The sequence below is a fragment of the Rousettus aegyptiacus genome, unplaced genomic scaffold, assembly GCF_014176215.1.
Source record: "Rousettus aegyptiacus isolate mRouAeg1 unplaced genomic scaffold, mRouAeg1.p scaffold_m13_p_15, whole genome shotgun sequence".
In the NCBI taxonomy this organism is placed as follows: domain Eukaryota; kingdom Metazoa; phylum Chordata; class Mammalia; order Chiroptera; family Pteropodidae; genus Rousettus; species Rousettus aegyptiacus.
The window spans coordinates 2,520,416-2,536,685 of record NW_023416290.1 but is presented as its reverse complement, the minus strand read 5'-3'; the positions used below and the strand labels follow the sequence as shown (position 1 = coordinate 2,536,685).

Sequence of the window (16,270 nt, the reverse complement as noted above, 5' to 3'; positions counted from 1 at the left end):
CCTTGTTTCCTAGGATACTACATTTTCAATGCACTTCGTAAAAGTAGTCTAAGACTGAGCATACCTGTGCATTTTGATGAAGACTTTTAAAATTTCTGGTACTTTGGTGAAAAGCAGCCTCCTTTTTACAACAAAGGTCTGTTACTCTATGTCAGCAGATCCTTAAATAACTGCTTCGTAATATGTACATCAAAAGACTGACGAACTTTTAGACAGTGAAGACAAAAAAAATGGAGCTTGTTATTCTATTTCTCCAGCAAGTTTCCCTCGGTTTTTAGAAAGTATACGGAGTACAACGCACCAGCTGGCATTTCAAAATGCTCGTATGATTACAGTGCTTATCAACGACAAGATGCGAAACAGTAGAAATAGAAAATAAATGCGCAAATTCATAACATGAAAACGAAATGAGGCACTTTTGACAACTATATGCAAAGCTGAAATAAACACTTTTTCACAAAGTGGACTCGCAGACCCCAGAAGACTTCTGCCAAAAGCGAAACAGTGAAGGTAGTACATAATCACATGTCCTGACTCCAGTCGCCAAAGAAACTCACCAATTAGAGTTGGCACGAAAAGTTTTAATTACCATAAAGTGCATCACTTGGCTAAATATATTAAAAAGAAAATCATCCAGAATATATTATAGTAACATATTTACACATACGGAAATAAAAATGCAATGCCAGAAGTCAACAGTTAGAAACTCTGCAGTACATATGGCTTTTTATTTTTTTGCATAACTCTCTATTTGCTTAGAATCTATAATATATTTTCAAGAGTATGCCTTGATTAGCAAAGAGGTAGTGTTCTGAGAGAGGCAAACTCACTGATTCTCTAGGTAGAGATTTAAGAAGATGTGGAAAATAAACAAGTATAACTTAATAAACAGGGACACGTACAGTATTTCAATGTTAACAAACTGGGTTTCAAAATCAAGGCTATTTTATCACTGAGCTATGTTAACACAGCTCTTTCAAAGAGTGTTCCTTTGGTACGAGAAAGTCGTCTTCTTTTAAATAGCAATAACATTCCGAATAAGCAATTTTTATTTAGAGATGGTAAACATGTCGATATTTAAACTCAATCCATCTTTACCACTGATTTAAAGCATTAGTGAAAATATACCACGTCAGAGATACAAGAAGTGTGTATCAACCAGGTAGCAACATGCAATTAATTTCCGTTTGACTCACATAACTGGTAATTTAAACGCACAATAGTTTAGAGCAATGTGTTGGCAAAACACCGAAATAATTTATGCACAGTATTTAAGAATGTGGCTCCTGATAACAGAACACTACCTAGGTTTTTTCTAGTGTATTAAATACCAAGGTTGAATAGAAGACAATTAAAGCAGCAGTGACTATATTTCCTATCCCAATAACTTAAGAAACTCTGTTTCACGTAGACTCGCTGCATGTGCATTCTTGCTGTTTTCTGTAATGCTTGTCTGTTTTCCGTTTTAAATATCCGACATTCCATTCAAAGCAGCTGAAGCGCAGAGAGGAGGGAACGGCTTACAACGAGCTGCCTTCCTCGGCGTCGTAGGCCACCTCTGCGACCTCTATCTCCGACACGGAGGTTTCGGGTTCACTGAGGCTGAAGCGGGACTTGTCATTAGCGCTGCAGACAAAGAGGCACACGTCAGTGTCCAGACCGGATGCGTGCGGCCACCTTTAAAAGTCTCACTTTATGCAAAAAGCACTGAACTATTCGGTGGAAAATATTGAAATGTTCAATGAGAAATTTCGTACTTTTAAGGTGGCGTTGCCAGATAGCACTTTTGGAGATATGTTTTTAACTCCTTCGGCCCTCCCAACTACCATTTACCAATAAAAACCTGGTCTGTAATTACTTTTACCAACATAAAATTTGTTTTCATAATTACGGCTTAACCACAACTACTAAAGGATTAGTAATTAATTTGGATTTATATGCAATAAAAATTCTGTGCTTTCAAAAATACCATTTTTCATCCTTCCTATCACGTGGGCAGGGTGGTTGCTATCAGAGTGTCCCGCATTTTGAATGGAAAAAGAATGACATTGTGGGAGATGAAAGTAATTTGTCATAATCTACAAAATTAATTAACTGAGTCACAGCCCAGTTAATTCAGACATCGCTTCAAAATAAATAATAAGAAAACTTACAGCTTGGATACCAAAGACTCGTTTTTAGGACGGCCTAGGTTTGCTGAGCAGATCCACGATATAACAAAAAGTGAGTTCATAAGGCATATTCTATAGAGTATTTTAACAATCTCCCTGCAATGACTCAGATGATGAGGTTACAGTAAACTAAACATCACGCACCTAGATTCTCCATCCAAGACTTCTCGATCAAGGTCAAGTGCAGAGGACTTCACCTCTCGGACCCGCTCGCCTTCCGTCGCTGACAAGCACGGCGACTCTTCCGGCTCTGAACACAGTGCTCTGAAAGCAGATCACAGGGAGGTCTCCTGATCAGCTGTCTTCCTGCGCAAACGCGTCTCCTGGCCCTGTGCGTGCGCCGTGGCGGCGGCCCTCGCTGTCAAGCCCTAACGCGGCCGCGCAGGGTCAGACGCGGGCCCCGAGCGCCAGCAGCGACATTACAACTTACGATCAATTTATGACGATTTCGGCATCAGTTCCACACGTGCTGACGAGAAGGCACACTAAAATTTTACTGTGAAAATTTAGCGTAAATGCCCAGAAACAGAGATGCCATTTAAATAGATTAAGAAGAACGTTTATCTTGAACAGATAGGAGCTTATTTCCCTGACGTTCTCCACCCTTCAAATGGTCTCCTGAATAAATAATCAAAAGACAATTTTCTCAGTCTACAAGGAAGCACGGCGAGAGGCCATGACTTCAGGAATTAGAAGCTCCCTGAACCGTATTAAAGCACAGAGGGCACTTGGCGCGGAGCGCGGGGGGTGGGGGGGGCCCAGGCCGGGACCGCGGGCGCCACGCACCTGAGCCTGCCCTCCAGTGTGTCTATGTGCACCTGCTTCGCACTGAGCGCCTTCCGCAGCGACTCCAGCTCCTTCTGCTTTTCAAGCAACTCCTTCTGCAAACGGTAGTTCGTCTCCTCCAAAGTTTCACAGAAAGCCTTAAACACAAACAAACAAAACTCATACACGGAAAAAGAATAAAGTTAATCACGTGTGCAGCATCTTCCTCAGGAGCGATACTGGACTCGAGGAGCAGGGGTGACTGAGGTACAAGGCCGCCACCCTCGCAGTGTGTTCTCTGCCTTTTCGGGTCCCCGCTGTCCTGGCTCTTAGTTCCCAGGTATGTCTGAAATCAGTATGCAAAGTGTCCCTCCAGTGTGGAATGGACAAAAGCGACTAATAACTCGTTTTGTGCCATTTCTCCTTAGTTTATTTTTGCCCAGTCCTAAATGGTTATGCTTTTTAAAAAAACTGTGGCTACGATTCCATTTGAATTGGCTCAGTAAGAGTAAGTAGAAATAGTAAATAAGAAGCCCAAAGGAATCTACAAACCAATGAGAAATTTCACTAAGGATGTGACATATAAAATACACAAAAATCAATGATAAAATTAATAAATTAGAATAAAAATACCAATTATGATATAAAAACCTAAGAATAAATTCTACAGCTTTCCTTAGAAGTTTAAGGAAAAAAATTTAAACCTTTATTGAAAGACTTTAAACAAAGGCCTAAGTAAGCAACAATCTATTGACAGTAAGTTTCAATCCTGTAAAAATGGTGCTATTCAAAATTAACTAGTAAATGTATTATAATTCCAAACAAAATGCCAACAGGATTTTTCACAAAACTTACAAATTGATTCTAAAATTCATATGGAAGAGCAAATAGCCAATCTGAAGAGCAAGGATGGGAACCCTACCTGGCCAGGCATGAAGATTATAAAACCACAGTAATTAACACAGTGTGGACTCAACAAATAGAGAATCTCAATAAAGAGAAATAGAATGAGGAAAAAAAGGCAAATAGAAATTCTGCATTTGAAAAGTGTAAGTGAAACGAAAAATTAACAAGGGCTCAGCGAAATTAACAGCCGACTTGAGGCGTCAGAAGAATGAATCGGTGAGCGCAGAGGCAGATGGGCGTAGAAACCGTCCAACCTGAAGAACGGAGGAGAAATGACTGAAGCCGAATGAGCAGAGGCGTGTGGAGCAGCGTGCGGACACAGGCGGCGGGAATCCCAGGGGGCCCCGGAGAGAAGGGGGCTGAGAAGCGACGTGAACAGACAACGAGCACACACTCCCCAGGTCCGCCAGACCCAAGGGCTCCGGCGAGCCCTCTGCGAGACCGCGCAGAACAGCGGCACCGACAAGGGCACGAAACCGCGGCCGATCCGGTCTCTCCGCGGGAGCCCGGGTCAACGAGGCGCGCCCTGTGTGTGCGACCGAAAACCACCCGGGAAGAGAAAGTCAGGCGACGCGGACAGAGGCGACAAACGGATGCCCAAGGACACTGTGCGGAGCGAGAGGAACTGCGCGCCGAGACCACGCTTTTCACACACGCGGATTCCATCCACGTCCTACGCGCTGCGCGAACGAGGTTACGCAACCGAGTCCTGACTTCACACACGCGCACACACACACACACACGCACATGCACACGCGCGCGCACACATACACACAGGTGCGCGCGCGCACACACAGATACACACATGTACAGACACATACACACACGCACACACGCACATGCACACGCAGACACACTGCAGCGCCACAGGGAACAGCCGGGAAGGGCAAATTCGCAGAGGCTGAGCTGGGAGCGCAGAGTCACCACAGAATGGCCTGTAGGAATTTTTTTTTGAGGTGATGGGAATTTGTAAAACTGGATTAAGGTTGATGGTGGCACAGCTCTATATATTTACTAAAAATTATTAAGTTGTATATTTACGATGAAACAGCAAATAGCAACTTTTATGGATAAAATTTTATATCAGTAAAATGTTTTAAAAAAGTTACGGCATTCATTCTCATACAAAGAAGTGACTCAGTTTAATTGAAAACATTAAACACCTACCAATTAAATCCGTTTTATTCAAACCCCATCAACATTTTGGGGGAAAATTTACAAAAAAATCCTAGCTATTCTATTATTACCAAATCTGTTTTTGAATCTAGCCAACCACTTCGAGAAACAGGACACTTTAATGCGTCAATTAGTGTAATCTGAGCAGCATCGAGCTTAAGCTGAACTGAGAACGAGACATAACTTCTACCTCTGAAAGTAAGTTTTAAATTTTAACTGTAAGTTCTTGACTTTGATACTTAGATGGAAGAAAATTCAACATACAAATAGTACTGTTAAATGTAGTAAAATAAATTTCCAAATAATTTTTTTTTTTACAACAGTAAAAATAAAGAGAAAAAAATGCAGGGTTTAATTAGAACTTCACTGACTAAACGACATGTAGGAACGATCTTTTTTTGGCGGAACGAGGTTCATGCACTTCCCTGAAAGTAACCTTTGCCTGGAATGTGAGAAGTTTCCCATGCACAACTTCCCTGGTCTGAAGTGATAAGAGTTTGCTGTTTGCTGTTCCATTCAAGGGACAAGGCGGTCACTGTCCTCAGCTCTGCGTTCTTCCCTTTTTCACATGAGACTCACCCTGCTTTCCTCCAGGCTATCGAACGGGCCCGGTGGGTCGTCCAGACAAAGGAATTCTCGCACCGCCAGGCTGTCCAAAGGGGAAAAATCAGCCACGGTACAAGTCAGTTTACGAAAGACAGCAAAGCGTAAGTTACTCTGAAGCTACAGTGTCTTAAGCAAGTTGGTTGCTGATATATCAAAATGGACAAGTTGGTTTATGTGGTTTTCTACAAATGACCAAATATCAATGTAAAATGTATAGAAGATACAAAGATTTTAAACTGTTTTCTAAGATCTTATGAACATAAATAGAGATGGTGAATTTATGTTACATAAAAACTACAGGATATAAAACATAATTGAGAATAACGGTACAGAGACCTATCTAAGTGGTGAAAACATACTTTATCCCTTTCAAACAAATAACAGTTTGAATTAGTCTAAAAACGTCATTATCTCATTATGAAGAAACACTATTTCTAACTTAAAATTCATTTGTTTATTCTCTAGATGCAGTTAAAGTAACTGAAGAGTATTTACTCTAAAACAAGTTAAAGATTTTGCTTGCAATCATATTTATCATATTCATCTACTTAAATATTTTCCCTAGAGTTTAAGAGAAAAAATCCTGACCATGCCATTTCTGAATTAGTATAACTTCCAAAATAACATGGTACCATTATGCCTGCACTTTGCAATGACCGGGAATAGGTTCAGAAGGTAAAAAAGCAAACTCCCCTGTTACAAAATACTTCACTCCCTAAAGGCATTTTGGACGGAGAGAAAACTAACTCTACGCCCCTGTTACAACATAAGCGTGGAGACTTTAATCTTTTTAGGTGTCCAAGGACAGAAAAGTGACCTAAAAGAGATGTCAATCTATTATGCTCAAAAGAGGACGGGGGTTTGGGGTTCGGATTGCGCCAGACAGGGTGACGGTGGCAGGAGAGGGTCATGAAGAGAAAACTGGGATTTTTAGCGAAAACTTTCCCAACAGTGGGAATTAATACGGAGAAGTGCTGTCAAGAAGGCAAGGACTAAGAGCGCCCGGAGCGGCCGAGCTCCGGACGATACACTCTTGACGTGAGTGACGAAGCCGGCGGTCCAGGATCGCGGCACGGGGCTGGGGGGCGGGGGCTCCGGACAGGCCCGGGGCCCAGCACAGGGTGCTTTTGACCCCCTTCGCACGCTCGGCTGAGAAAGCACCCGCGCACCTCCCCACGGGAAACCCCGCGCCTGCGGCCGCCCTGTCTGAACAGCTGCCCGGCCCTGCCTCGCCGAGCGGGGGCTTTCCCCCCCGGAAGCCTCTCCTCCTTCGGGAGCCTCAGTTCTGCTTTCTGGGGCGCCCTGGGTGCATCTAAGTCCTCTTTCACACGGGAATCCCGAACTCACGTCAAAACGCTGTGCTTGCTCCAGCGTCTGCCCCGGGACGCGGCACCGGGACGCGGCGCCGGTGCCCTCCGGGGCCGCAGCGAGCCGGGCGTGGAAGCCCCGGGGCCCGCGTTCCCCGGCGCCGTCCGCCCGCTGCCGGCGCACGGGCGGGTGCGCCACACGCGCGACCGCGCACCCTCGGCCCCACGGGCGGGCGGACACGCGCCCTGCTCTGCCGCACCTGTCGGCGATCCCGCGCGGCGGGCTCGGGCATCACCTCCGCGTGTCACAAACGACGCCGGAGTCCGGACCGGGGAGCTGACCCACGACGGCGACACCGGGCTCTGAGACCTCTGCGTGTGATCACCTGCCTCGGCCCCCTGGGGACTCGTCCGCAGCTTGGTCCGCTCGGCTGTGCCCCGGCCGGCCGCGCGCCGCCGCCCGCAGGCACCCTGGGCCCGGCCCGGCCACTCGCCACCTGCCCGGTATTTACACTGGAGAAGCGACTGTCCGGCAGAAGGCGGGCCACAGAGAATAAACTAGTCTTGAGACTGAAGCCGCAAGTCGGGATGAAACGCTGAGATGCCGGCTCTCGGGTCTGAAGAGGGCAGTCCCGAGACGCGCGGGGGTCCTTCTCAGGGCCAGAGGGACACGCCGAGGGGCACGCGCGTGCGCGCGGGGTGCGGGGTGCGGCGCCCGGGGGCCCCTCCGCGGGGCGGGGCGGGGCGCGGGGCTGGGGCTCCGCACGCGTGAGCGCGCGGGGCACGTGCACGGTACGGTGTCGTGTGGGGCAGCAGACACACGTGAAGGACGGAGAAAAAGCGTAGAAAAAGTGAAACCGATGGTGTTCGTATTGTTTTCCATCTTTGTGTGAAAAACTGCTCACGACAGTTACGGACACAGGTATCTATACAACACGCTATGACTGCTTTGCAAATACTCGCTACTTTCTTCAAAAATAGTTCTATTGCCTGAAAATGTAAGTGCTAAAATTAGATACCCACCTGATACTGTCATAAAGCAATTTTTTTAAATATTCAGAAGCAAAAAACCTATATAAATCCTTTCTTTTGAATGACTTTTGGTATTTTCACTTTATCCTCTACATAAGTTAACCAAACTCAAAATTTCCATATTTTTGTATTACTTTGGAAAGCTATAAAGATTCCCATAAAAATTATATAGTGTCATATTAACCAAAAATCTAATATGGGCACCACTTTGTTTAAATGATGGCTAAAATATTAAATGCTAAAATTAAGTTTACAGTGGTTTGGATGGTTTGAGTATAGTACACAGAATTTTCTTCAACATTGCTATTTATTTATTTATTTACTTACTTATTTATTTTTATGCCTACAGCACCTGGTCTTCCTGGGTGGTCTACCACCCAAGTACTAACCAGGCTTGACCCTGCGTAGCTTCCGAGGTCAGATGGGATTGGCGTGTTCAGGGTGGTGTGGCCATAGGCTGCTGACTTTTTAACAGTGTTAATATACATCAAACACCAATAAAGTCCTTACTGAAAAAAAGTAAGACAAGACCATGGAGTGTCTTGTCAGAGAGGACAAGCAAGTATGCGCTTAGGCTATGGCTTTGTCCACCGTGAATAACCACGGTCCTAGATCTATTCCTCGGTTTAAATGAGCTGCTTCAGCATTAACAACCTCTTATTTCAACTCATTACGTACCAGTGAGCGATGTCCTTGTGAGCTACTAAGTTCTGGAGAAATGCTTGCAATCCTAATTGTCTATCTTCTAAAAAGTCGGCGTTGTAATTATCTTTAAACCAGCGTTTTGGTGGCAGTGATAACCGAAAGCCTGGAAACATCTCTTTTAACTGAAAAAGAAGAAAACAGAGTATCCGATGAATGAAATGACAGGAGCTTTCTGGCAGCGAGGCCGCGGCCGAGTGACAGGGATGGGCTTCGCGCCACTGCGCATGCTCAGAGCGCACGGCGCCGGCTCTGAGTGGTCCAGGAAGGGGGGCGGGGCGCGGTGAGCAGATGGGAGCGAACAGGACCAGTGAAGGCTCCTCTGCTCAACACCTGTCAGAATTAGGGAGCAATTTCTGGTCCAAGGTAAGATTACTGGGCCCTTCAGAGGCGCCGTGCAGTACTTGCTTCTTTGGGAAAAAGCGGTCTTCTCGTGGTTTCCAGCTTCACCCCCCCCCCCCCCCCCCCCCCCCCGCCCGTCTCCCTCCGGCTCTGTGGACACTCGGCTCCTCTCTCTACTGCATCTCACTGCGACTTACTCTGTTAATTCCCTATTGTTGGCTCCAATTTTTAACTATTAAAAACAAATTAAAACTTCAAGACAATAAAACACCTTGATAAATATTTTTAGAGTTAAATATTGCCTATATCCGTGATTTCTTATATAGAAGATAAATCCTAGAAATGTGAATATTGTGTCAGAATGGCAGCACTCAAGAATGTCCTCCAGGAAGATCCATATTTCCAATAATTAATATGCCTGTCAACTTGACAGGTGAAAAGTTTCTTAATTTTCGTTTCTTAAAGTACTTGTGATATTAAATATTTCTCAAATTTACTGGTCATTCACATTTCTTCCGTGGATTGCCTCTTCCATAGCATTCGCTGTACTTTCGACTTGGGTTTACCCTTCTGCTCCTTACTACTAAGGCTCTCCGCGCGCCGAGGGTTACTATGACCCGTGTTTCGCACGTGCAGCAGGCCGTGTCCCAGACAGCGCAAGACCTTGGCCCGGGTGTGGCTGCTGTGCCGTCCTCACCCTACACAGCAACGGGGACCCTGCAGATGTAATTCGGGTCACTGTGCAGTTGACTTCAAGATAGGCAGGTTATCTGTGTGGGCCTAATCTTATCACACGAGCACTTTGAAGCAGGACTTTCTTTGCGGCTGGTGGCAGAGGAGAAACTCGGAGCGTCGCAGCATGAGCAGGACCTGACCCGCGGCTGCGGGCTAGGGAGACGGAGGGGCCGCGTGCGCGGGCTGGGGAGCAGCCTCCCTGCGCTCAGACGGGTCCCCGGCGATACCAGCAGAGACACGGGGCCCTCAGCCCGCCCAGATCGCCAGATAATATACAGGTATGCTTTAGTTCTATTTGTGTTAATAATTTTAAGGTTTTCACACTTTTACGCTATAGATAATTTTTGTTTTTTTTTTAAAAAAAGTTCTGTGTAGCGATGGGACTATTAAAATGAAATGGTGAATTTTCTTAGGAACTAGCAAAAATTGGACTTTCCTCAAATAACAAGGAAGAAAAAACAAATATAACAGAACTGTCAGGAACAGTTAATGATTCAAAATTGAAAAGTCGGTTTTAGATTTGTTAGTACTTACTTTCTCATTAAGCCTAGCGAAGTCAGTGTACCTTCTGAAAACCACCCAGCTTTCTTCCCGAGTTTTCTTTACTAGTATTTTATATACCTGTGGGGGTGGGGATTAAAAATATATATGTAAAGATATTTAAAAACGCAAATCAAATATTTTAAAAACTTTTACTTGACAATCTAGATCCTAACTATTATTGCAAAAAATATCAGAAATCATTTAGACCATCAAATGTACAAATAATCAATGAAAGCACCAAAAGTGAGATGTTTTTTCTTAAGAAACAAGACAACATGGTTTTTTTGGTGACACTAATAATAAATGAACTCACCACATTCCAAAATATTTATGTAAACAGATTTTAAAATTGATAAGACAATTATCATACTTGAAAAAGCTATGAAAAACAGCCACTTTTGTCCTATATAATTAATTTATTTTTTAAAGTCAATAACTACAAGGCCAAATTTTTAAATAAATTTGATGTTGTTTTAATCTTTGAGGCTGAAACACAAGCCAAAAAAAATGCCAACATTAGATGCAAACTTACATTTCTAGAATTATGTACAATTATTTAGGCTATTGAATAGAAAACCTTGACTGAAGCGGGTCAATATTTAAAAAAGCACATAATAAGAAAAAAATAGATTCTATTTTCACAGGTACAATTCGAGAGTTTCCTATGAGGAAGCACTGTTTGTAATGCTCGGGGAGGAAATCTGGTCGCGCCTGGTACAGTGCTTTGGCTAATCCGGACACACGGACCGCACGAAGCACTTGATGACAATAACTGCTGGGCGAGCGAAGCTCTATCCCCGGGGCTCCCGCGCGGCGACCTCCGACCCCGGCTCCCGCGCGGCCCTCCTGCCGCACGTGGCCACTGAACCCCTGACACGGGGCTCCTCAACGGCGTGTGCTGTGACCGTGAGACACACAGCAGATCGCCAAGACTCAGTGCGAAAAAAGATCTAAAAATACTCCATTAAAATGGTTTCACAGTGACTTCATGTTGAAATGATCATATTTGGAATATTTCAGACGACATAAACTGTTATTGGTTATAAACCATACATTTCATCGGTTCCTTTGGACCTGTTCGCATGGCTGCTAGGAACTTTTAAATCACAAGTGCGACTCGCACTCGTCACACGGCAGCCCCGCGCACGGGTGCTCCGGAGGCGCCGCGCTGCTTAGCGACTGGAGGCCATCCTTACCACGTGGTTTTCCTCCCTCCCCGAGTTCTTCTCGGCTTTTGAGGGGAAAATCAGCAAGGGTTAAGGGGGGAGCCTTTAATCTGAAGTAAAACACAAGTGATTCGCTGTTGGAACGCGTGTGAGCGAGGAAGAGGGTGGTTTGGAAACCCCTCGCAGACTCCGCGAAGTCCTCGCCTGAGACGGTCCCGAAAGAGATGCGAAGCTCGGAGAGTCTGGCGCGCGACTGGTACTAAAAACACGTTAAATTAATGGGTGAACGAACACTGCCCATCTCACGTCTGCCGCTCACTTCCTCCCCTACATCTCCACAGACTTCACGTTTTTCTACCACTGCCTTAGACTTGCCCGTGAACTTGCATTTTCACACACTTCCTTCATAAGGAAGATAAGTCAGTGTAAGGAAATGAGCCAGCGGTTTACTGTAATTTACAAAATCACTCTGAAAACAGTCAGTTTCATGCAGATTTCCCAACACCTCATCAGTCTCATTCATGACAATTTAACTAAAAGATGGTCTCTTTATAAATTATCTCAACAATTTTTTTCTGGAGGTTCTTCTATCTTGTTGTAAATTTACAGCCTGAAATGTTGATGTAAACTCTACTTCAAGAAAATCCAAGAGAAAAAACAAACCATTTCAACTGACAAGTGAATTTAGCAAAGCTGCTAGATACATAAATATACAAGCCCAATATACATAAATGTAAACTAGCAAAGAACAAATAGAAGACAGGAAAAGATAACGAGAACATCAACATCCACATCTAGAAAGAAATCTAACCAAAAGATATAAGATCTTCGCCCTGAAAACTGTAAAATGTTATTGAAAATAGTAAAGGACTTAAGAGGTCTAGGTTCACAGATTCAAAGTCTCAGTATTGTAAAGATGTCAGTTCTCCTTAGATTAGCTTATAGGTTCGATAAAATCCGAGAACGGCCAAGACAATCCCGAAGAAGAACAACGAAGCCACGGCAGTCGGGCTGCCAGATATCAAGAGCCATCACGCAGCTTTAATAATTAAGACGCCGTGGAACTGGCCGAGAGGGGGAGATGAACATGGAAATAGACCCACACGTTCACGGTCACCTGATTCATGACGCAGGCGCCAGTGCAGCTGCAGAGGAGAGAGCGGGGTCTTTTCAATCAAAACTTGACCCATATAAATAAAAAACGTGTCTTGACCCTTACCTCGTACCATGGACAAAAATGAATTCCAGATGGGTTACAGATCCAGATACGAAAGGTCCAACGATACAGTTTTTAGAACATGGGACTTTTTAGTGGGAGTAGGAAGATTTTAAAAAGCACTGACCATAACAGAAAAAGTTAGTAACTTAGACTCTATTAAAGACTTCTGTTTATCGAATGAAAAGGCAAACCACAGAGAGATAATACAGACTCTGAAAGAACACTGATGTTCAAAATGCATAGGAAACTACAAATCCAAGCAGAGGAGCCTTCCCCAAGGAAAAATGGACAAAGATCTTGAACAGACTCTTCGCAAAAGAGGATATCAATTTAGTCATTAAGAAAGACACGTTAAGACCACCATGCAACGTCACTCTACCCACTAGAAGTGCCAACGCGAACGAGATGGAGAACACGGGTTAGGAAGGTGTGTGGCACTGGACCCCTCGTGCCCAAGAACAACTACCCTGCCGCCCTGTGCACCACTATCCTCTGAAGCTGGCGTGTGATCCAGCCATTTTTCTCCCGGGCAGACAGCACACGGAAATGCGTCCACGCGTTCACTGAGTGACACATCCTACAAGGTTCGTAGAATAGTATTTGTAAGAGCCCCAAACTGGAATCATCCAAACAGTCTTCAACTGCTGAATGAAGAAAGAAATTGTAGTATATGCACACTGAGGCATACCATCAGTAATAAAAATGAGCTACCTGCCATCACATGCAAGGTCAAGGATGAATCTTACAAACGTGATGCTGAAGAGTACACACTCCACACTTCCATCCATGTAAAGTTCAAAGAAAGGCACAATTAACGTAGGGTTTGAGGAGAGCGGGCTGTGACTGCAGTGGGCGTGCGGGTGGTGGTCCAGGACGCCAGGGACGTTTCTTGACATGCGTGCCACCCATGTCTGGTTTGTGAAAACTAATTCGAGTGAAACGAGTTTACTACAATGACAGAACTTAGAGGTGTAAAAATCATTTGAACTTTGTCTTTAAGAAATTACAAGTACATGCTAACATCGCTCAAGTTCACACAGGTAAGGCAATCTTTCAGTTTCTACTGGCGTAGAGCAGAAGCCATACTCACAGTAAACTTAGCTCTTTCTTCCATCACCTCATAGCCCAGAATAGTAGGCGTAGAAGGCCGAGCTTCCAAATTCGCCGTGTCTGGACTTTGTTCTTCACTTTCCCTCGGTCTGGTGGAATACTCAACGGAAGAATCTGCATCTGTGAACTTAGTCCTAACGCAGGGACTGCTGCTGACAGATGAAGCGCTCTCCGCCGGGTCAGGTGCACTTGTCTGTTTCAAGGTCCCCGTATTTGAGTCTTCCAACTGGCCTTTGGAAGAGTTTGAGCTTGCTGAGATACTCCCAAACGAAGAGCTTCTTTGGTCTCTGCTGGCCGGAAAGCTGGCAGCGGAGCCCCCTATGGGCATAGGAACCGGGACATAGGGAGTTGCCATCTTCTTTTGGCCCCTGCAACAAACTGCCCACTGCCGACTCCAGACACTCAGAGAACAACTAATGTGAAATCCATTCTCTTCTTGGGAATTCACTATCTAAAAATGAGAACACGTTGAGAGATTAGTCTTTAATCTGGAGCACTATCCAAAAGGAAACAGAACGTTCATATCCATTTCTTTTAACTTTGTGACACTACTATTTTATTTAGAATGAAAAAAAGACCCTAGATCTCTTCCTTTAACAGCAAAATGTTATCTCTAAGGAAAAAAAGACCCCAGATCTCTTCCTTTAATAGCAAAAAGTTATCTCTAAGGACTCCCGTTTGCAAGGCAAAGAGAACTAGGCCACACCCTTTTCCTTGACACTGGTATTATATGTTACCCTTTCCCTCCCCATTTTCTTTCTTTGTGATGGATTTCTGCAACATTCATTTTAACCTGATTTCATCTATATAGAAGAGGCGGGAAGAGGAAGGCCGGTAAATGCCTCCCTGAAGCTTCCTCCCCTGCTTGCCGTCCTGACAGCATTAGATACAGAACAGGAAGGGAAGGAGCGAAGGGGAGAAGAGAGAGGAAACTATTCACGGTACCTTTGTTTCATCAGTGAAACTGTGAAATGTTATTCAGAGTAATAACAGTGAACCAGAAGCTTACATGCTCTAAGGTGAACGGCAACTGTTTTTAAAGTAACAGTTCATCAAATGATCTGGGGGAGAACAAACCTTATCCAAACTAAATTAATCAAATAATGAACATTAAACTTATATCCAAGATTAAATTATTAAGTTTAAATGTCCTTCACAGTTTACAGATAATCACTAATTCTGCTATGCTGTAAGCTGAGAATATTTAACAAATCTTTATAACTTGTACCCGATAACTCTGTTGTCAAAATGACTAGTTTATCTTATCTCAGAATAACTTCATAACAATACGAAGTCAAAAGGGCTTACCACTAAGCTGTCAAATGATAAACTAAGAAACCATAATAACGAGGGACCAGTGAAATGACACATAACAGTGTGTCTCTCCAAACGCATCTAGGCGCCCTACTGGTGAGACAGGTAGTGGACGACCTGCTGGCACTTGCCGCGACTCACACGACTCCCAACCCAGCACGTGGCTCCTGGCAACCTCTCGCATCCTCAGAGATCCAAGAACCTCGAGCTGCCGATTCACCGCTCCTCGGTTCCGCCCGAAGGCCTCCCCGAAAAGGAGCGAATCGGAGTGTGACATCGCACCACGTCGGGGCCCAGGGGACAGCCCTGCCCTTTGCCACGCGACTCCCGGGCGGGGGCGGCGGCCCCGCAGCGCGACCGCGGGCCGCAGGTGAGCGCCCCCCAAACGTCCCGAACGGCAGCTCGGTGACAGCGTCTCCGCTGTCGCGCCGGCGTCCAGATGCTCCGGGGACAACTGCTTCACCCTCGGGCAGCTGGGGTGGCCCGAGCCTGAGCAACGCCGCGGGCGACAGGAGCGGCTGGCCAAGGGGGGCGGAGACGCCCAGGCGCAGCCCGACCCTGGGGGCGCCGGTCGGTGCCTGGGCGAGCCAAGGTCCCGGGCTCCGGGAGGGGGACTCCGCTTCCGGGCCCCGCGGCGCCCGCGACGGAGCCCGCCCGCCGCGGGGCGCAGGTGCCCGCGCACAGGTGCCCAGGACGGCGCCGGCCGCCGCGTCCCTACCTCGGCCCGGCGCGGCGCAGCCCGGGCCCCGCGCTCCCGGCGACCGTCACATCGGGCTCTCCGCCGCGCAGCTCCCGCCTCCAGCCGCGCCGCGCAGCGTCCCGCGGCCTCACGTGACCCGCCGCCCGGCTCGCACCCGCCGCTGGGGGCCGCGCGCCGCGGCCGCGGGGCGGGGCTACCGCCGGAAGTGACGTCACGCGACCCGCCCCCGGCGCGCGGGCGCCGCTCGGGCCGCGGCTCCCCGGCGGCGGCGCGGGCCCGGTTCCGCGGTAAGCGTCGTGCTCGCTCCGCCGCAACTCCGTTCTCATAAGTTCAGGTTTGGGACGCGGGGGCCGCGACGCCGCGTGTGCCCGCCAGGGGCGAGGCGAGGGCGGCGACTCCCGGGAGGGGCGCGGGGCGCGCGCCGCGCTGCACCCTGGGGCGTGTAGGCGCCCTCCGCGCGGCTGGTTCTCGTGGGG

At 46.5% G+C, this 16,270-nt stretch overlaps 1 protein-coding gene and 1 pseudogene across 4 annotated transcripts; both read right to left on the bottom strand.

Annotated features, from left to right (window-relative positions):
- Nucleotides 1-560: 560 nt before the first annotated feature.
- On the bottom strand, nt 561-15,930 carry SNX16 (sorting nexin 16). Of its 4 annotated transcripts, none has more exons than XM_016151458.2 (8): nt 15,813-15,930; nt 13,761-14,231; nt 10,277-10,363; nt 8,642-8,790; nt 5,598-5,667; nt 2,958-3,094; nt 2,316-2,435; nt 561-1,626 (listed from the first exon to the last, which is right to left on the bottom strand). In XM_016151458.2, exons 2-8 carry the CDS (start codon nt 14,133-14,135, stop codon nt 1,521-1,523), a joined length of 1,044 nt encoding a protein of 347 aa, XP_016006944.2. In that variant the 5' UTR covers nt 14,136-14,231; nt 15,813-15,930; the 3' UTR covers nt 561-1,520. The 4 variants fall into 4 exon arrangements, with proteins under 4 accessions (XP_016006944.2, XP_036089153.1, XP_036089151.1 ...); XM_036233260.1 differs by lacking the exon at nt 15,813-15,930 and adding an exon at nt 15,344-15,478; XM_036233258.1 differs by lacking the exon at nt 15,813-15,930 and adding an exon at nt 15,089-15,317.
- On the bottom strand, nt 8,304-8,421 carry LOC118612253 (annotated as a pseudogene).
- Nucleotides 15,931-16,270: the final 340 nt, after the last annotated feature.